This window comes from Zea mays, chromosome 2 (assembly GCF_902167145.1).
Source record: "Zea mays cultivar B73 chromosome 2, Zm-B73-REFERENCE-NAM-5.0, whole genome shotgun sequence".
In the NCBI taxonomy this organism is placed as follows: Eukaryota; Viridiplantae; Streptophyta; class Magnoliopsida; order Poales; family Poaceae; genus Zea; species Zea mays.
The window spans coordinates 9,165,327-9,183,525 of record NC_050097.1 but is presented as its reverse complement, the minus strand read 5'-3'; the positions used below and the strand labels follow the sequence as shown (position 1 = coordinate 9,183,525).

General features: G+C 48.5%; 1 protein-coding gene and 1 pseudogene across 2 annotated transcripts; one reads left to right on the top strand and one right to left on the bottom strand.

The window, feature by feature from the left end:
- The first annotated feature begins 7,974 nt into the window (after positions 1-7,974).
- On the top strand, positions 7,975-10,121 carry LOC103648387 (BTB/POZ and MATH domain-containing protein 2-like; annotated as a pseudogene).
- Positions 10,122-10,128: 7 nt separating this feature from the next.
- On the bottom strand, positions 10,129-17,976 carry LOC100284173 (polyketide synthesis homolog 1). Of its 2 annotated transcripts, none has more exons than NM_001157069.2 (6): positions 17,504-17,976; positions 13,951-14,059; positions 12,958-13,049; positions 12,616-12,874; positions 11,953-12,096; positions 10,129-10,804 (listed from the first exon to the last, which is right to left on the bottom strand). In NM_001157069.2, the coding sequence occupies exons 1-6, from the start codon at positions 17,848-17,850 to the stop codon at positions 10,715-10,717; spliced, it is 1,041 nt and encodes a 346-aa protein (NP_001150541.1). In that variant the 5' UTR covers positions 17,851-17,976; the 3' UTR covers positions 10,129-10,714. The 2 variants fall into 2 exon arrangements, with proteins under 2 accessions (NP_001150541.1, XP_023157295.1); XM_023301527.2 differs by having other exon boundaries at positions 10,137-10,821; positions 17,504-17,956.
- Between the last annotated feature and the right edge of the window lie 223 nt (positions 17,977-18,199).

Here is an 18,199-nt window from a genome sequence, read left to right as displayed (position 1 = left end):
GATTTCGAGGAGACTTTTGCTCCTGTGGCTAGGCTAGAGTCTATTCAAATTTTATTAGCCTATGCCGCTCACCACTCTTTCAGGCTATTTCAAATGGATGTGAAGAGCGCTTTCCTCAATGGGCCAATAAAGGAGGAGGTATACGTGGAACAACCCCCTGGCTTTGAGGATGACAGGTACCCCGATCATGTGTTCAAGCTCTATAAGGCGCTCTATGGACTTAAGCAAGCCCCAAGAGCATGGTATGAATGCCTTAGAGATTTCTTAATTGCTAATGCCTTCAAGGTTGGGAAAGCCGATCCCACTCTTTTTACAAAGACTTGTGATGGTGATCTTTTTGTGTGCCAAATTTATGTCGATGACATAATATTTGGTTCTACTAATCAAAAGTCTTGTGAGGAGTTTAGCAGGGTGATGACACAAAAGTTTGAGATGTCAATGATGGGTGAGTTAACATACTTCCTTGGGTTCCAAGTGAAGCAACTCAAGGACGGCACCTTCATCTCCCAAACGAAGTACACACAAGATCTTCTCAAGCGGTTTGGGATGAAGGATGCCAAGCCCACGAAGACACCGATGGGAACCGACAGGCATGTTGACCTCAACAAAGGAGGTAAGTCCATTGATCAAAAGGCATACCGGTCCATGATAGGTTCATTGCTTTATTTATGTGCTAGTAGACAGGACATTATGCTAAGTGTATGCATGTGTGCTAGATATCAATCCGACCCAAAGGAATGTCACCTTGTGGCTGTTAAGCGAATTCTTAGATATTTAGTTTCTACGCCTTGCTTCGGGATCTAGTATCCAAAGGGGTCTACCTTTGACTTCATTGGATACTCAGACTCCGATTATGCCGGGTGCAAGGTTGATAGGAAGAGCACATCGGGGACGTGCCAATTTCTAGGAAGGTCCCTGGTGTCCTGGAGTTCTAAGAAACAAACATCTATTGCCCTATCCACCGCTGAGGCCGAGTATGTTGCCGCAGGACAGTGTTTCACGCAACTACTTTGGATGAGGCAAACCCTCCGGGACTTTGGCTACAATCTGAGAAAAGTCCCACTCCTATGTGACAATGAGAGTGCTATCCGCATGGCAGATAATCCTGTTGAACACAGCCGCACTAAGTACATAGACATCCGGCATCACTTCCTGAGAGACCACCAGCAAAAGGGAGATATTGAGGTGTATCATATTAGCACCGAGAACCAGCTAGTCAATATCTTTACCAAGCCGTTGGATGAGAAAACTTTTTGCAGGTTGCGCAGTGAGCTAAATGTCTTAGATTCGCATAACTTGGATTGATCTATAGCATATATGTGTTCTATGCCTTTGATCATGTTACCTTAAGCATTTACATTATTCATTGTATATTTGTGGTGCTCAAGTTGTACAAGACCTTCCCGGACCTCACAAGTTCATATGCGAATGATGCACATATTAAGGGGGAGATGTGCTACAACTTGACCCTTTAAGACTAATCTTTGTGTTTGAGTATACTTGATGTAGTCTCAAAAGTGCATTGAAAGGGAAAGGTGAACTTGGACGATGCAAAGACTTCCACTGCACTCCGGTATTAGTGTACTTTCTTCCAAGTTCATACTTATGCTCTCATTGCCTTTTTGCTCTTAATTGACATTTTTGGTGAGGCAATGGGGTTAAAGGGCCAAAAATGATCCCGTTTTGGTGCTTAATGCCAAAGGGGGAGAAATTAAGGCCAAAGCAAATGGATCAGCTACCACTTGTGACTTTTGAAAACAATATAGTAAGAACTTTTGAATTGTCCAAAATACTCTTATTGCAAAATTTGGTCTCTTGTGGGAGAGAATTTTGATTATGGGAAAAGGGGGAGTTTCTGGCACTTAATCAATTTTTCTCTTGGAATATCTCTTTTTGTGCCCAAACAAGCGTGTTTGACTTAGAGATAGGAAAATGAATTTGATTTGCAAAAACAAACCAAGTGGTGGCAAAGAGCGATCCAAATATGCCAAATTACAGTCAAAAACAATTTGGTCCTCAATTGCATTGATGTTGCACTTCTTTTGGTTGCTTTTGGTTGTGTTGGCATAAATCACCAAAAAAGGGGAGATTGAAAGGGAAATGTGCCTTTGGGCCATTTCTATAATGTTTTGGTGATTAAGTGCCCAACACGTTTAATTAAGTTCTTATGTGCCAAATAAAGTGAGAAGTGCAAATCAAGGCAAAAGGTATGTTTCTAGACTTGGTGAATTGTTTTATGTACTAACATGGCTATCCAAGTGCTAGGAACAGTGATAAAAGAAGGATAAGAGAAATGGAAAGGACTTGGCTCTGTGCAGCCAAACTTCAGCTCAGTCTGGCACACCGGACTGTCCGGTGGTGCACCGAACAGTGTCCGGTGCGCCAGGCTGATCCTCAGTGAACTCTCAGCTCTCGGGATTCGACGGTGGCGTATGGCTAAAAATCACCGGACTGTCCGGTGGTGCACCTGACTGTCCGGTGAATCGTTCGCGGTGAACTCGTCGCTCTCGAGAAAAGCATCAGGGCGACGTGGCTATAATTCACCGGACTGTCCGGTGGTGCACCGGACTGTCTGGTGAGCCAACGGTCGCTAGCGCAACGGTTGGCCGCGCAATCTTCGCGCGACACATGGTCGCGCCTACGGTCGGCAGGGGGCACCAGACTGTCCGGTGCGCCAACGGGCCCGAAGCTGCAACGGTCGACTGTGCCCGATTTGGAAGGCAATCGCGCACCGGACTGTCCAATGGGCCACTCGACAGAAGGCAAGGATGGCCTTCCAAGTTTGCCTCCAACGACCCCTAGCTGCCTTGGGGCTATAAAAGGGTCCCCTAGGCACATGGAGGAGTTAAACCAAGCATTCACGAAACATTCTAAGACTTCCAGACTCCGACTCCACGCAATTGATTCTCTGTGTTAGCGATTTGAGCTCCATTTGAGTTGTGAACTCCGTGTGTTGCGCTTTGAGCTCAAGTTGTGACTTGTGTGCGTGGTTGTGCTGTAGATTTGAGTCTTGTGTGTGTTGCTCTTCCCAACCTTACTCTGTGCTTTCTTTGTGATCTCAATTGTAAGGGCGAGAGACTCCAAATTGTAGAGATTCCTCGCAAACGGGAAACATACTCGAAAGGAAAAGACCATGGTATTCAAGTTGATCATCGGATCACTTGAAATGGGTTGAGTGCAACCCTCGTCCATTGGGACGCCACAACGTGGAAGTAGGCAAGTGTTACTTGGCCGAACCACGGGATAAAAATTGCGTGTCTCGTGTGTTGCTTATTGTGATTGCTTTGCTCTCATGAGCGCGTTCCTTAGCCACTTGGTTTCACTAACGCTTTGATAATCAAGTTTGTGGCAATTTAGTGTTTAATTTTATAGGATCACCTATTCACCCCCTCCTCTAGGTGCTCTCAGGGGCCCAGGCCATTGTCAGGGACATCGGTACCGATGGTGGGTGGCCACATGTGGGAAGCAGTTCGAGTGAGCCGCGGTGATGAGGGTACGGCTCCAGGTTCGCCACATGTGGGAAGCAGTTCGATACGGCGACGTCGACTACCACGAGGATCGACGGGCGCTGGATGCCCTCATTGCTGCTGAAAGGGAAATAGGGTTTCACTTTTTCCTATAAATAATTTTGGTGGTTGAATGCCCAACACAAATAATTGGACTAACTAGTTTGCTCTAGATTATATATTCTACAGGTGCATAAAGGTTCAACACAAACCAATAAAAAGATCATGTTATGGTTCAAAAAGAAAGAAGCAAAAGAAACCGAAGGGTGCCCTGGTCTGGCGCACCGAACTGTCCGGTGTGCCACCGGACAGTGTCCGGTGCACCAGTACCGTACAACTCCAAACTCTTCACCTTCGGGTTTCTCAGGCCGCGCTCCGCTATAATTCACCGGACTGTCCGGTGCACCAAGCGGAGCAACGGCTACCAGCGCAACGGTCGACTGCACAATGCCCTGACAGCACTACAGTACGCGACAGAAGTCAGAGGCGCACCGGACATTGAACAGTGCATGTCCGGTGCCACTAGAAGACAAAGCTCCAACGGTCGAAACCGCCCGAACCCTAACGGTTGGGTGACATGGCTGGCGCACCAGACAGTGTCCGGTGTGCCCATCGACAGGAGCCAACCCCAACGGTTGTTTTGGTGGTTGAGGGCTATAAATACCCCCCAACCACCTCCACTCCAACAATCCAAGCATTCATCACTCTCCATTCAATACAAGAGCAAAGTGCAACACTCCAAGACACAAATCAAAGCCGTCGATCCGATCAAAGTCCCCAATTCAATTCTAGTGCATTAGGACTTGTGAGAGGATCGTTCTTGTGTTTCTTTATTGCTCTTATTGCTTGGTTGGCTTTCTTCTTTCTCTCATTCTTATTCTCAAAACCTTGTAAGTGAAGCAAGAGACACCAATTGTGTGGTGGTCCTTGTGGGGTCTAAGTGACCCGAGAAATCAAGGAAGAAAGCTCACTCGGTCTAGGTGACCGTTTGAGAGAGGAAAAGGGTTGAAAGAGACCTGGTTTTCGTGACCACCTCAACGGGGACTAGGTTCTTTAGAACCGAACCTCGGTAAAACAAATCACCATGTTCATCCGCTTTATTTTCTTGGTTGATTTGTTTTCCCCTCTCTCCCAGACTTGACATTTGTTCTAACGCTAACCCCGGCTTGTAGTGTGTTTAAAGTTGTAAATTTCAGTTTCTGCCTATCCACCCCCCTCTAGGCGACTTTCAGCTGCAGTCCCGCCCGAGATGCATTTTTTGCTTTCCCAGAAGCGGACTGCCAAGGAGGCCTGGGACGTCATCGCTACGACCCACATCGGCAGCGACCGTGCCCACAAGACCACACTGCAGGCACTTCGCAAGGAGTGGGAGAACCTGGCCTTCAAGCCAGGTGAGGATGTTGATGACTTTGCTCTCCGCCTCAACACTCTGTTGCAGAAGATGGTATAGTTCGGCGATGACACCTACGATGAGGAGAGAGCTGCTGAGAAGCTCTTCCGTTGCATCCCCGAGAAGTACAAGCAGATTGCTCGCTCGATCGAGTCTCTGCTAGACCTCTCCACGATGACAATCAAAGAGGCGATAGGTCGTCTTAAGGTGGTCGACGGCGATGAACCACAGGCTCCCTCTGGGCCTATCACTATCGGCGGGAAGCTACATCTCACTCGGGAGCAGTGGGAGGCCTCCCAGGGTGACAAGAAGAAGGGGAGTCCTCCTCGACACGAGGCCACAAATGTGGCAAGCCGCGCAAGGCACGTGGAGGCACCCAGGCCAGGGCGCGAGGACATGCTGAGGGTGGTGCTCGTGGAGGTGTCCAAAGCGGCGCCGTTAGCAACAAGAAACCGACACGAGATGACGACTGTCACAACTGTGGCAAGCTTGGCTATTGGGCCAGGGACTATCGACAGCCACGATGTGGTCAGGTCAACGTCACACAGGCGGAGGCGGAGGAGGAGGCTCTACTCCTAGCACATGCAAGCATCGAGCTATCTCCAGCGGCACCGGCCACAACGGCACTCCTCCACCTTGATGAGTCAAAAGCACACGCTTTCCTCGGCGACGGCTCCAGCAAAGACATGATCGAAGGATGGTGCCTCGACACCGGCGCCATTCATCACATGACCGGCCGACGGGAGTTCTTCACCGAGCTTGACTCTAGCGTCCGAGGCTCCGTCAAGTTTGGGGACGCCTCTGGCGTAGAGATCAAGGGTGCCAGCTCTGTCGTCTTCACCGTCTAGTGAGCAGAGGCTGCTCACCGGAGTCTACTACATCCCCGTGTTGAGGAACTCTGTCATCAGCTTGGGACAGCTGGATGAGAACGGTTCGCGCGTGAAGGTCGAGCACAGAGTCATGAGGATCTGGGACCCCTCTCGTCTCCTTCTTGCCAAGGTACGCAGGAGTCCAAATCGGCTTTACATCCTCAGCGCCACTACTCCGCGCCGTACAGCCCGCAGTAGAACGGCGTCGTCGAGCGGCGTAACCGGACGGTTGTGGGGATGGCTCAGGCTCTCCTCAAACAGAGGGGAATGTCGGCTGTCTTCTAGGGAGAGGCAGTGGTGACAGCGGTCTACAACCTCAACCGCTCGTCCACCAAGGCACTCAACGGGATGACACTATACGAGGCTTGACATGGGCGCAAGCCGGCAGTTTCTCACCTACGGGTCTTCGGCTGCCTCGCGTTCACCAAGGAGCTTGGCCACATCGGTAAGCTCGACGACAGGAGCACCCCAAGGGTGTTCATTGGCTACACGGAGGGCTCGAAGGCCTACCGCATCCTTGACCCAGGAACACTGCGTGTGCGCACGGCGCGCGATGTAGTGTTCGACGAAGGGCAAGGATGGGCCTAGGACAAGGCGGTGGACGACGACACGACTCCGACATACGATGACTTCACCATTGAGTACGTCCACTTTGAGGGAGCCAGGGGAGTAGGCGACCCTTCTCCGAGTAGGCCTACCCCAGCCCCCAAGTTTCCACCGACTCCAGCGCCACGCTCTCCAGCTCTGGCTACAACGAGCTCTTTACCACCATGCAATCCAGCCACAACTTCGGCTCTAGCGAGCTCTCCGTCACCACATACTCCAGCATCGACGGTACCCTCTCTGGGAATGTCCTCTCCGATGCCAACTCATGTCGAGCACCACCCAGTGGAGCTCGTGACCCCGCTCTCCCACGACGAGGAGCGTGTCAACGCGTGCTACGATGGCGAGCCGTTGCGGTATCGAAAGGTGGAGGGCCTTCTCATTGACCCGTTGGTGCCGGGCCCGGCGTCTCGCATTCTGGCAGAAGAGTTGCATCTTGCATGCGACGATGGCGAGCCTCGGTCTTTCATGGAGGCCGAGAAACACGCGGCTTGGCATGCCGCGATGGAGTCGAAGATGGACGCAGTTGAGACGAACCGCACTTGGGAGCTCGCTGATCTCCCTCATGGTCATCGCGCGATCACCCTTAAGTGGGTGTTCAAACTGAAGGCTCGCTTGGTGGCACGCAGTTTCTTACAGCTGGAGGGGATCGACTTCGATGATGCTTTCGCCCCCGTGGCACGGATGGAATCCATGCGACTCCTCCTTGCGCTGTCAGCCCAGGAGGGCTGGCACGTTCATCACATGGATGTCAAGTCGGCGTTTCTTAACAGCGACTTAAAGGAGGAGGTCTACGTACACCAGCCGCCAAGTTTTGCGATCCCTAGCAAGGAGGGCAAGGTGTTGCGCCTGCGCAAGGCCCTCTACGGCTTGCGACAGGCGCCGAGGGTGGAATGCCAAACTGGATTCCACGCTCAAGAGGATGGGCTTCATGCCAAGCCCGCACGAGGCGACCATCTATCGGCGAGGCAATGGAGAAAATGCCCTGCTGGTGGGTGTCTACGTCTACGATTTGGTGATCACCGGCGCCAAGGATGCAGAGGTGGCAGCGTTTAAGAAAGAGATGAAGGCCACCTTCCAGATGAGTGACCTGGGGCATCTCTCCTTCTACCTAGGGATTGAGGTGCACCAGAGTGACTCTGGGATCACACTTCGCCAGACCGCCTAAGCTAGGCGCATTGTTGAGCTGGCTGGGATTACTAATTGCAACCCAGCTCTCACTCCGATCGAGGAGAGGCTGAAGCTGAGCCGTGACAACACGACGAAGGAGGTGGATGCTACTCAGTACCGGCGTCTTGTGGGGAGTCTTCGCTACCTCGTCAACACAAGACCGGATCTGGCATACTCCGTCGGCTACGTTAGTCGGTTCCTACAGCGACCGACAACGGAACACGAGCAGGTTGTGAAGAGGATCGTCCGCTACGTTGCGGGGACTCTTGACCACGGTCTCTACTACCCGAGGTGCCTTGGGGAGGCACACCTTGTCGGGTACAGCGACAGCGACCACGTCGGCGCCATCGACACCAGCAAGAGCACAAGCGAGATCCTCTTCTTCCTCGGCAAGTGCCCCATCAGCTGGCAGTCGGTCAAGCAGTAGGTGGTGACCATGTCCAGCTGCGAAGCCGAGTACATAGCGGCCTCCACCGCTTCAACTCAGGCGCTCTGGCTTGCTCGCCTGCTCGGTGATCTCCTCGGGAGAGACGTTGGAGCAGTGGAACTCCGAGTGGACAACCAGTCTGCCTTGGCATTGGCCAAGAATCCCGTGTTCCATGAACGGAGCAAGCACATCCGAATGATGTACTACTTCAACCGTGACTGTTTGGCAGAAGGGAGCATCAATGCGCGCTACATCAACACCAAGGATCAGCTTGCGGACTTGCTCACCAAGGCCCTTGGGAGGATCAAGTTTCTTGAGATTTGCTCCAGATCCGGGATGACCCAACTTTCCCACAAGACGACGCCCAAGACTTAGGGGGAGAATGATGAAATAAGTCTTAAGCATCTGTGGAGGACATCGTGCTGCAGGACTGCAGGGACAACATTTCCTTTAGCATCCTTTTGACTGCTAGGACTGCAGGACTGCAAGGAGGACAGCGTGTTGTAGGACTGCAGGGAGGACAGCGTGTTGTAGGACTGCAGGGACAACATCCCCTTTAACATCCTTTTGACTGCTAGGACTGCAGGATTGGAGAGAGGACAACGTGCTGCAGGGACAACATTTCCTTTAGCATCTAGAGGACAACATCTGTTGTGTAGTGTGTTGTGTGGTGTGGTAGTGCAGCCTATATGGCTATAAATATGTGTCCTCAACCCTTAGATGAGTATGCTATTTGAATAGTGTGTGAGAAATAAACGAAAATTGCTCCAACTTGTAGTGTCATCCTCTCGATGAGAGTTAGAGTCTCGCTGCTTACAAATTTCACTTTATTGGTGGGCGATAGCGAACGAGTGAGGAAGTCGTGCGTAAAGACCTTTGAGTGCGTGGACGCCCAATGGGGCTACTCTAGACTCACTGAGAAATCGAGTCTCCTGGAGTCGCTGCGCCTTAACGATCAGATGTGTCGTGACGGTCAAACACATGCCTCGCACTTAAGACGTAGGCGCCGTCGTAGTTTCGCAGCCAAAGCTCCACCAGGACCTCAAAGACATGCTGAAGAACGGGGAAGGCGCAGACGTTCAGCGTCGGCGGCCAGCTGTTCCCTGCCCACCGGTGCATCCTGGCCGCACGGTCCGTGGTGTTCAGGGCGGAGCTCTTCGGCGCCATGAGGGAGAAGGACGCGCAGCGCATCGAGGTCCAAGACATGGAGCCTTCAATGTTCGAGGCGCTCCTGCACTTCGTCTACGCGGATTCCTTGCTGATGACTGCGATGGCGATGCGACAGAGAACAGGAACGTGCTGGCGATGCAGCACTTGCTGGTTGCGGCCGATCGGTACGGGCTCGACAGGTTGAGGCTCTTGTGCGAGGCGAAGTTGTGCCGCGGTATCGACGCGCACACGGTTGCCACCATCCTGGCTCTAGCGGAGCAGCACCACTGCACCCAGCTCAGAGCTGACTGCATTGGGTTCATAGCTTCGACTGATGTGCTCGGTGCCGTCATGAAAACCGATGGCTTCAAGCATCTCATCGCTAGCTGCCCTTCGATCATGAAGGAGATTCTGGATAAGGTTGCTGCTGTCTGGAGCGACTAGTGTCACTGGAAATGAGTCTGAGTCTGAGGATGAAGGAGTACGTGTAATGCTGCAGCATCAATGTTCGATCTCTTCCCATCATATTATATATTGCTGGTGTGTCCATAGTTCACTGCAGTACACATACACTGCTACAATGAAATTTTGAACATTAGATTCTATTATAATTAGGCATTTTCGTCTGTCCTTGAGTTTCCTTAATTTTCTCCTCATGCCGTGTGATCACATTCTTCAGTTCTATCTTGCACGACATCACATTCTTCAGTTCCATCACGTTACGAGCTGAAGAAAGCCAATAGCAAGCAAGACTTGTCACTAGGTTGTTTTCTTTCTTCGCTTGTTTGTAGTCCTGAAACAGTAGTTGCCTAGTTGGTGCAAAAGCACATAAGATGAGTTTCATGTCAGCCAAGGCTTGTAAAGGCAATATCCTATCTAGCAAGAACTAAGGTACCGTTTGGTTCACAAATTTGTAACGTAATGAGTAAGTGATAACGTTAAATCATGTTTGTTTTAGTTCAACCGTAATCAGATACCACACTAAAAATTGATACCAGCCTATTCAAATTTGTTACCGCCAGTAATCGAACGTAAACCATTACCATTACCATTTGCGTTACATTTCTTGAACCAAACAACACCTAAGCCTCTCTTTTCTCGTTGTTGTACATTTCTTGAACCAAACAACACCTAAGCCTCTCTTTTCTCGTTGTTGTACACTTTGCTATGGTCGAGTGCATCCGCTTCTAAGGAGCTACATATTATATTTAATACACAACATATTTGGAATAAGATCACCTAATGGTGTAAAACATAAAAAAAACGGCGAGGTCTTCCCACTGCCACCATAATCCAATCCTTGCGATCTAGATGCTGGTTAATCAGGTTGTATTTATTGTACATGCCACTACTCACAGCATTGGCATGGTAGAGCTGTTTCTCATCAGTTGTATATGCTGCTTGGCACTGTGTCGATATAAACTGCTTATTTCTCTGATTATTTTTGTAGATCATACACCACATTATTGACAAGGAAACTACTTCAGTCTCAGATGATAAAAGAGATACACAGTATAAGCCTCATGATCTCGTAGAGAAATGTTTCTGAATGATAACAGAGCCTTGGTATGATCTCGTAGAGAAACGTTTCTGAATGATATCAGAGCCTTGGTACAGCTGAGGAGCCCATTACAATCATCACTTTGCCAACCGCCTTCCTATCTCTCAGGGCAGAGAAAGCAAGATGGACCTGTGGAAAATTGTATACTAAAATGAAATTGACACATTACATATACGCCTAAGCTCGACCGCAACCAATTTCTTTAATGAACAGTTTAACACATGCATAATCATTGCTAAGTATATTCAAGCAGAATGACTTAAAAAATTATCTGATATGGTTGGTGCACATGCAGTTATATCCGGTTTGAAGCATTTTAATAAAGAGAAAAGTCCACTTTTGGTCATTATCTATTGCCCGAGTTTGTTTTTGGACATGCAACTCTAAAATCAGAAGATCTTGAAGACAACAACAACCACGCAGGTGCCATGCTCCAGATATACCACATTTAGCCATTGTAACTAGTACCGTAGTATGGCATCACTAGCCCTAGAATAATAATTTGATTAATTTAACCAACACATTTCATTTTCTTTTTCGTGCCATTGATCCTGTTGGTCAATCACTAGGTTTAATATAGAACAAAATGATGACTTAAATAATTACAAGTATCACCAAGAGCAATAAAACACTACGAAGTAGGAACAGCTACAGATAAGATCCAAACAAATCCAAATCTAGCACTGATAGACAAACTTGGGAAAAAAATTGACACTGGTTTCATATTTTTATGACTTAATTAAAATGTGTTGCCCATGAATTTCAAGAAAATAAATCAGTTTTGTTATTTCCAAAAATACAAAATCACCTTCCAAACTAGCTAGATGGCCAAACTTATCTATTGATAATTCAGTGGTCAAAGATTTCTGATTTTAGAGTGGCATGGCCAAAATCAAACTTGGGCAACAGTTTGATGATAACAAATGTACCTTTCTCTTTAATATGCTCATACTTATTCTTTCAAATGGAGAACAGCTGTTGTTTAGATAGTATGCTCCCTCTGCATAGCAATACAATGCTACCATGCGAATAGATGCTTTTACATGTATAAGGACGAGCAATTTTGACTCTAGGAAACAACATGGTACCAAAGTAAGTAACATCGGATACAGCAATATGTCAGTACAAATGTACAATGGTGTGAACAGTACATGCTAACAAGTTAGGCCACCCTGGTTCAAAACAAGCTCACGGGACACATTCAGTGTTGCCTCAATAAAAGTTGTTGCTTTCCGGCCATGCCATATCAAACATGATAGCTGCTAAATGTTGCTTACCTCAACAAGTCTGTAGCAGTGTGAAATTTGAACTGTTATCAGACCCTTTGAAAGCCATGACAAGAGTTCATTGAGCGAATCAATGAGTACTTGTGGCCGGTGAGTTAAGTAGCTTCCCCAGTACAAACCATGAACTGTCCAGTTCTGAAACAGCACAAGACCATGGTCAGTTGTTTCTTATTTTGGAGAAATTATTTAGTGGTTTCAATACACATAATTTTGAATCAAATAATTGTATCATCAGTACATCCTTATTTCAGAAGTTTCCCTTCACTGCTTAGATAGTAAGGAATGTTATTCAGCAGTACCTATTTCCCCTTATAACAACTTCAAATTCAGTACATGCATGTTCAAATAACTGGTTACATATTTTATTATTTCCCACCAACAATCATTCTGGTGCAACCAGCATTATTTTTAATCAGTTAGATGTTAGTTTCAAAATTGGAAACATGTAAATTTTTAACAAGTCCTATAATTCAGAATCCACTGTTCAATTTAGCAAGAAAATGATAATAGAAATTCTAGAGATGTGTGTCAGAATCACAAACTCTAAGAATTTAATCAACATAAACAGGACACGCAGCCCAAGTGCTGAAAGCCAGATTATATTATAGAAAACCTGAATAATCACATTCTTAATATTTTTATGAATAACTGCACCTTAACAAGAGCAATATTCGCTCGAATAACTGGAACATCACCACTGGCAAATCCGATGACAAGAATTTGTGCTCCCCAATTGAGAAGTTTCAGGCTATCTTGAGTTAATTTCCCCCCGACTGGGTCATATAAAACATCAACACCTTTCAAGCCTCTAGCCTTTAAGAAAGACTTGGCACTTTCTATAACATTATCCTTGCTTGAGTCAATTACATGATCGGCACCTATGGATTTGAGATAATCCGATTTCTCAGCCCCCCTGATGTCAAAGAGGAGGTCCATTAGACAGTAGACACTAAACACTACCATATTGTGAAATAGTTATCTCATCGTGCTAATCACCTAGCAACTGCAATAACAACAGCACCACAAACTTTTCCTATTTGCACAGCAGATGCCCCGACACCACCAGCAGCACCAAGAACAAGTAGCACCTGAAATTGCAACAATCAAATGAGAAGGAATGAAGTACTGGAACACAAAGGTCAACTTGTTGCTCATTGCCTTTTGTTTATACTATGTATGAAGGGTATATAAATGTCTCACAAGTGTTAAAACAAGTAACATGAAATAAGCATCTCAAGAGATCTTGGTATTCTAATAAACTAATATTAGGTGATGTGGAAGACACTAGTTCCCTCAACTACAGAAGGAGACAAATCCTATGAATGCATACTAACAACCGCAGAAGATGATGATGATGATAAATATGCATAATTTAATAGCACATGAACTACACCCTGTTTGGCTGCCCCTTTGCAGGAGCAGCTGCCGCTGCTTCCTGCTTGAATACTACAGTAACTGCAGACACAGCACTGCCGCAGCAAAAACTTCCGATCAGGATATATGTTTATAGAAACCAAATGCCATTGTGTCAAACTGTCAATCATATAAATGCATACTGTATGGATAACTTCAGGTATACACTACAAAACTTCAAGTATACACCTGACTAGTATGTTACTATGTTGTCTACAAAATTATAATCATAGTACACAGAATTATAATCCATTGGTTCCAAATTTGGTTTATGATAGCATGGACAGTAGATAGCAAATTTAATCTAGTAAAATGTTCTGAGATGTATTCCTGCTAAGAGTTATTATAAAAAAAATGCCCAAAAGACTTGTTTTTTCTTGTCTAGCTGTTTGAGACTTGTTCTGGAGAATTGAGAGGTATTGTCGTTTGTGCTCCTTTTCAATCTCAACTTCGTTGTGAGCTGGCAATCCCAGAGCTATAGAACATTTTTATCATGTTTAAGTTTTTGAATAAAGCCCGTGGATGCCTTTGGTCTAAAAAATGCGGAAAAACACATGAAATCACATTGAAGGAAACCTGGCCAGCCTTCAATTGGGCTCGGTGAACAAGGGCCAAATGTGATGTACCAAATGCAACTGGTAAAGCCCCAGCTGTGACCAGGTCGCATCCATCAGGCACCAAAAATCTGATTCAGAAAAACATGACATCGATTTAGCATAACCCATAAAGGAATAAAATAATCATTACATAAATGGCACATCATTTTCTTCAATTCTCATACATAAATTTACACCGCACAGATGCAATGGCAGTAATTCAGTTTGGACTGTTAATGTTAAACGCTTCAGCTTTTCAGCCCGCTCCTATAAGAATCGTTTTGGTAAAAAAACGTACAAAATTAACATGAACAGGTCGAGTCGTCACGGTAGTAGGAATCATCGCTTTCTAGATCCTGAATCTTTTGGACCACTTCATCTTCCTCCGCATGTGTCGGTGTTTGGATCTGAGGACCTAACCAACTAGTAAAATAATGTCGCGTGCCCCAGACCCAGATGGTGATGCGAGTTGACATAAGTCGTTTATCCTGGTTCGGGCTAGGAGAGGTCCTACTTCCAGCAGATGAGGGATGAGACTTATATTACTCGCACCTAAGTGCTCGCAGCAGGGTTTACAAGCACAACGGGAGAGGAAAGGATCCCAAGTCCCAGGGGATGATTGAGGCAAGTGCCAATACCGAATGGAGAAGACTTGTGAAGTATTCGCCCGCCCCTTGAGAAGTCGTAGACTACTCTATTTATAGGCTCAAGGGGCGCTTCCTGAGGATGGGAGTCGACTCACACTGTGAAGGGATTCCTTTGTGCTCTGTAGACAGCATGGTCTTGTACCTTGTTGTTGACTTGTGCCTGCTTGTTTCCTGCTAAGAGTCGAGGCTGAAGCCGAGGGCTCGGTCATGTTCCTGAGCCCCTCTGGCGAGGGGTCGCTCATACCATAGTGGTTGACACAGGGCTAGGTATGGGGAAAAGCTTCTTAAGGGGGTGTTAGCCCCACTGTATCTGATGACGTCGGGGACGTCCTCCGTCACAGATATCGAGGGCAGAGCCGGGCTCGGGCGAGGCAAAAGTCTGCCCGAGGTCAGGACCGAGCCCTTCCTGGGATTTGACGATGTGCGCCACGGTCGACAGAGTGGCTTCTTGCAGAATTCACAGGGGAGCAGGTAGCCGAGGCCGGACTTGGGCGAAGCGGAGTTTGCGCCCGAGGGCGAGCTCTACGTCAGGCGAGACAGAGTTTGCACCCGAGAGCTGGTCCGCGCTCCTGTCGTATTACATGTCCCGCCAGGGTCGCGCAGACGGCGTGCGTGTACAGTGAACGCATGCGTAATCATGGTGGTGAATCTTTGATAAGACTGCGGTCTTGTTGTTATTGTACGCCCGAAGGCCTGAGTGGGTAGGTACACGCATTGAATGCGGCTATCCCCCGACGGCCTTTGGTCGTGCCTTGCCACATGCCTTGTCCTTATCGCCCGAGACAGGCTCGGGCAAGGCGAACATGGCTGCCCTGGGGTGAGGGGGCCTCGGGCGAGGCGGAGATTCTCCCGAGCTCACGCCCTGTCTGAGATCGGGCTCGAGCGAGGCGGAGTTTTTGGAAGACCCCTGAGGAGGACCTCGGGCGAGGTGGAGTTCGATCCTTTTGACCTCAGGGACATACCTTGATGATGTCCTTGACTTTTAAGCGCGTTTTAGGAGATAATCTAGGTATCCCTAATTATCATACCTGGCAGCATGTAATCCCACGATACTCAGATCCTTTCCACAGTCAGCTCTACAGTCAGATTCTAAAAAAAAACTTGTAAAAAAAGCTAACCAAACAGGTCCTTACCGGTTTCAAAAGGCAACAAATATTTCTGCTCCTAAGACCCCCACCCACACCTAACGTGGCCTCAATCAAGCAGAAAAAGAAAACCAAAAGGAATTATATCACAATTAAGAACTCACAGCTGCTTCTCCTCGGCGACAATGAAGTCAGCGAAGGAACCGAGGCCGGTAAAGGAGCAGACGCGGTCGCCGGGCCGGAGCCCACGCACGCTGGGACCGACTGCGTGCGTCACATGCATTGTCCTTATCGTCCAAGACAGGCTCGGGCGAGGCGAACATGGCTGCCCTGGGATGAGGGGGCCTCGGGCGAGGAGGAGATTCTCCCGAGCTCACGCCATGTACAAGATCGGGCTCGAGCGAGGCAGAGTTTTTGGAAAACCCCTGAGGAGGACCTCGGGCGAGGCGGGGTTCGATCCTTTTGACCTCGGGGACGTACCTTGATGATGCCCTTGAGTTTTAAATGCGTTTTTGGGAATAATCTGGGTACCACTAATTATCATACCCGACAACATGTAATCCACAAGATACTTAGATTCTTTCAACAGCCAGCTCCATAGCCAGATACTCAAAAAAGCTTGTAAAAAAGGCTAAACCAAACAGGCCCTTACCGGTTTCAAAAAACAGCAAATATTTCTGCTCCTAAGACCCCCACCTACACCTAACGTGGCCTCAATCAAGCAGAAAAAGAAAACCAAAAGGAATTATATCACAATTAAGAACTCACAGCTGCTTCTCCTCGGCGACAATGAAGTCAGCGAAGGAACCGAGGCCGGTAAAGGAGCAGACGCGGTCGCCGGGCTGGAGCCCACGCACGCTGGGACCGACTGCGTACGTCACATGCATTGTCCTTATCGTCCAAGACAGGCTCGGGCGAGGCGAACATGGCTGCCCTGGGATGAGGGGGCCTCGGGCGAGGAGGAGATTCTCCCGAGCTCACGCCATGTACAAGATCGGGCTCGAGCGAGGCAGAGTTTTTGGAAAACCCCTGAGGAGGACCTCGGGCGAGGCGGGGTTCGATCCTTTTGACCTCGGGGACGTACCTTGATGATGCCCTTGAGTTTTAAATGCGTTTTTGGGAATAATCTGGGTACCACTAATTATCATACCCGACAACATGTAATCCACAAGATACTTAGATTCTTTCAACAGCCAGCTCCATAGTCAGATACTCAAAAAAGCTTGTAAAAAAGGCTAAACCAAACAGGCCCTTACCGGTTTCAAAAAACAGCAAATATTTCTGCTCCTAAGACCCCCACCTACACCTAACGTGGCCTCAATCAAGCAGAAAAAGAAAACCAAAAGGAATTATATCACAATTAAGAACTCACAGCTGCTTCTCCTCGGCCGAGGCGGAGATTCTCCCAAGCTCACGCCCTGTCCGAGATCGGGCTCGAGCAAGGCGGAGTTTTTGGAATACTCGTGAGGAGGACCTCGGGTGAGGCAGAGTTCGATCCTTTTGACCTCAGGGACGTACCTTGATGATGTCCTTGAGTTTTAAGAGCATTTTAGGGGATAATCTGGGTAACCCTAATTATCATACCAGACAGCATGTAATCCACACGATACCCACATTCTTTCCACAGCCAGCTCTATAGTCAGATCCTCAAAAAAGCTTGTAAAAAAAGCTAAACCAAGCCCTTACAGGTTTCAAAAAACAGCAAATATTTCTGCTCCTAAGACCCTCACCTACACCTAACGTGGCCTCAATCAAGCAGAAAAAGAAACCAAAAGGAATTATATCACAATTAAGAACTCACAGCTGCTTCTCCTCGGCGACGATGAAGTCAGCGAAGGAACCGAGGCCGGTAAAGGAGCAGACGCGGTCGCCGGGCCGGAGCCCACGCACGCCGGGACCGACTGCGTCGACCACGCCAGAGTAGTCGGATCCAGGCACGAACGGAAGCGGGGGCCGCTCCTGGTACTTGCCCTGCACCTGGAGGAACGTGGCGAAGTTGAGGCTGGTCGCCGCGACTCGCACTCGGACAGCCGTCGGCGATGAGATCTCCGGCACTGGGTGATCCCCAGAGACCGCGGCGAACGGGGAGGCTTCACCGCCAGGGGGCAGGGTGGGATCGCCCAGCTGCCGCACCACGAGCGCCTCCATTTACTGGGTACTAGGTGAAATGATGCTCTTGACTCTTGAGAAAGACGACTACACGACGACGCTAACTTTGGGCTGGCTCTTGACTTTTGGGACTTCTCGGGCTTGCTTTGGGCTGGCTCGTTATCCAACCTACTGAACCGCAACCCACATGCAGGTTATGTGGTTTCAATTCACAGTAAGGCTGAGTCCAGTGCACAGCCTCTCTCTCGCCCCTGCCACGTCAGCTCTCGCCTCCACTCTCGTCCCTGCTGCTCCAGTGCACAGGCTGCAGCAGGCTACAGCCTCAGGCTATAGCACACGTGGACCAATCAGAAGCCGCCACTCACTGTCGCCCCTCGCTCTCGCCCGC

What these genes read in the sequence shown, in the direction of transcription:
- LOC100284173 (NM_001157069.2), bottom strand. Translation starts at nt 17,850, where the DNA reads ATGGAGGCGCTCGTGGTGCGGCAGCTGGGCGATCCCACCCTGCCCCCT. An exon ending in GTTGTTATTGCAGTTGCTAG is followed by an intron (nt 12,875 to 12,957) that starts GTGATTAGCACG and finishes CTTTGACATCAG; the next exon opens with GGGGGCTGAGAAATCGGATT. An exon ending in CGAATATTGCTCTTGTTAAG is followed by an intron (nt 12,097 to 12,615) that starts GTGCAGTTATTC and finishes GTGCTGTTTCAG; the next exon opens with AACTGGACAGTTCATGGTTT.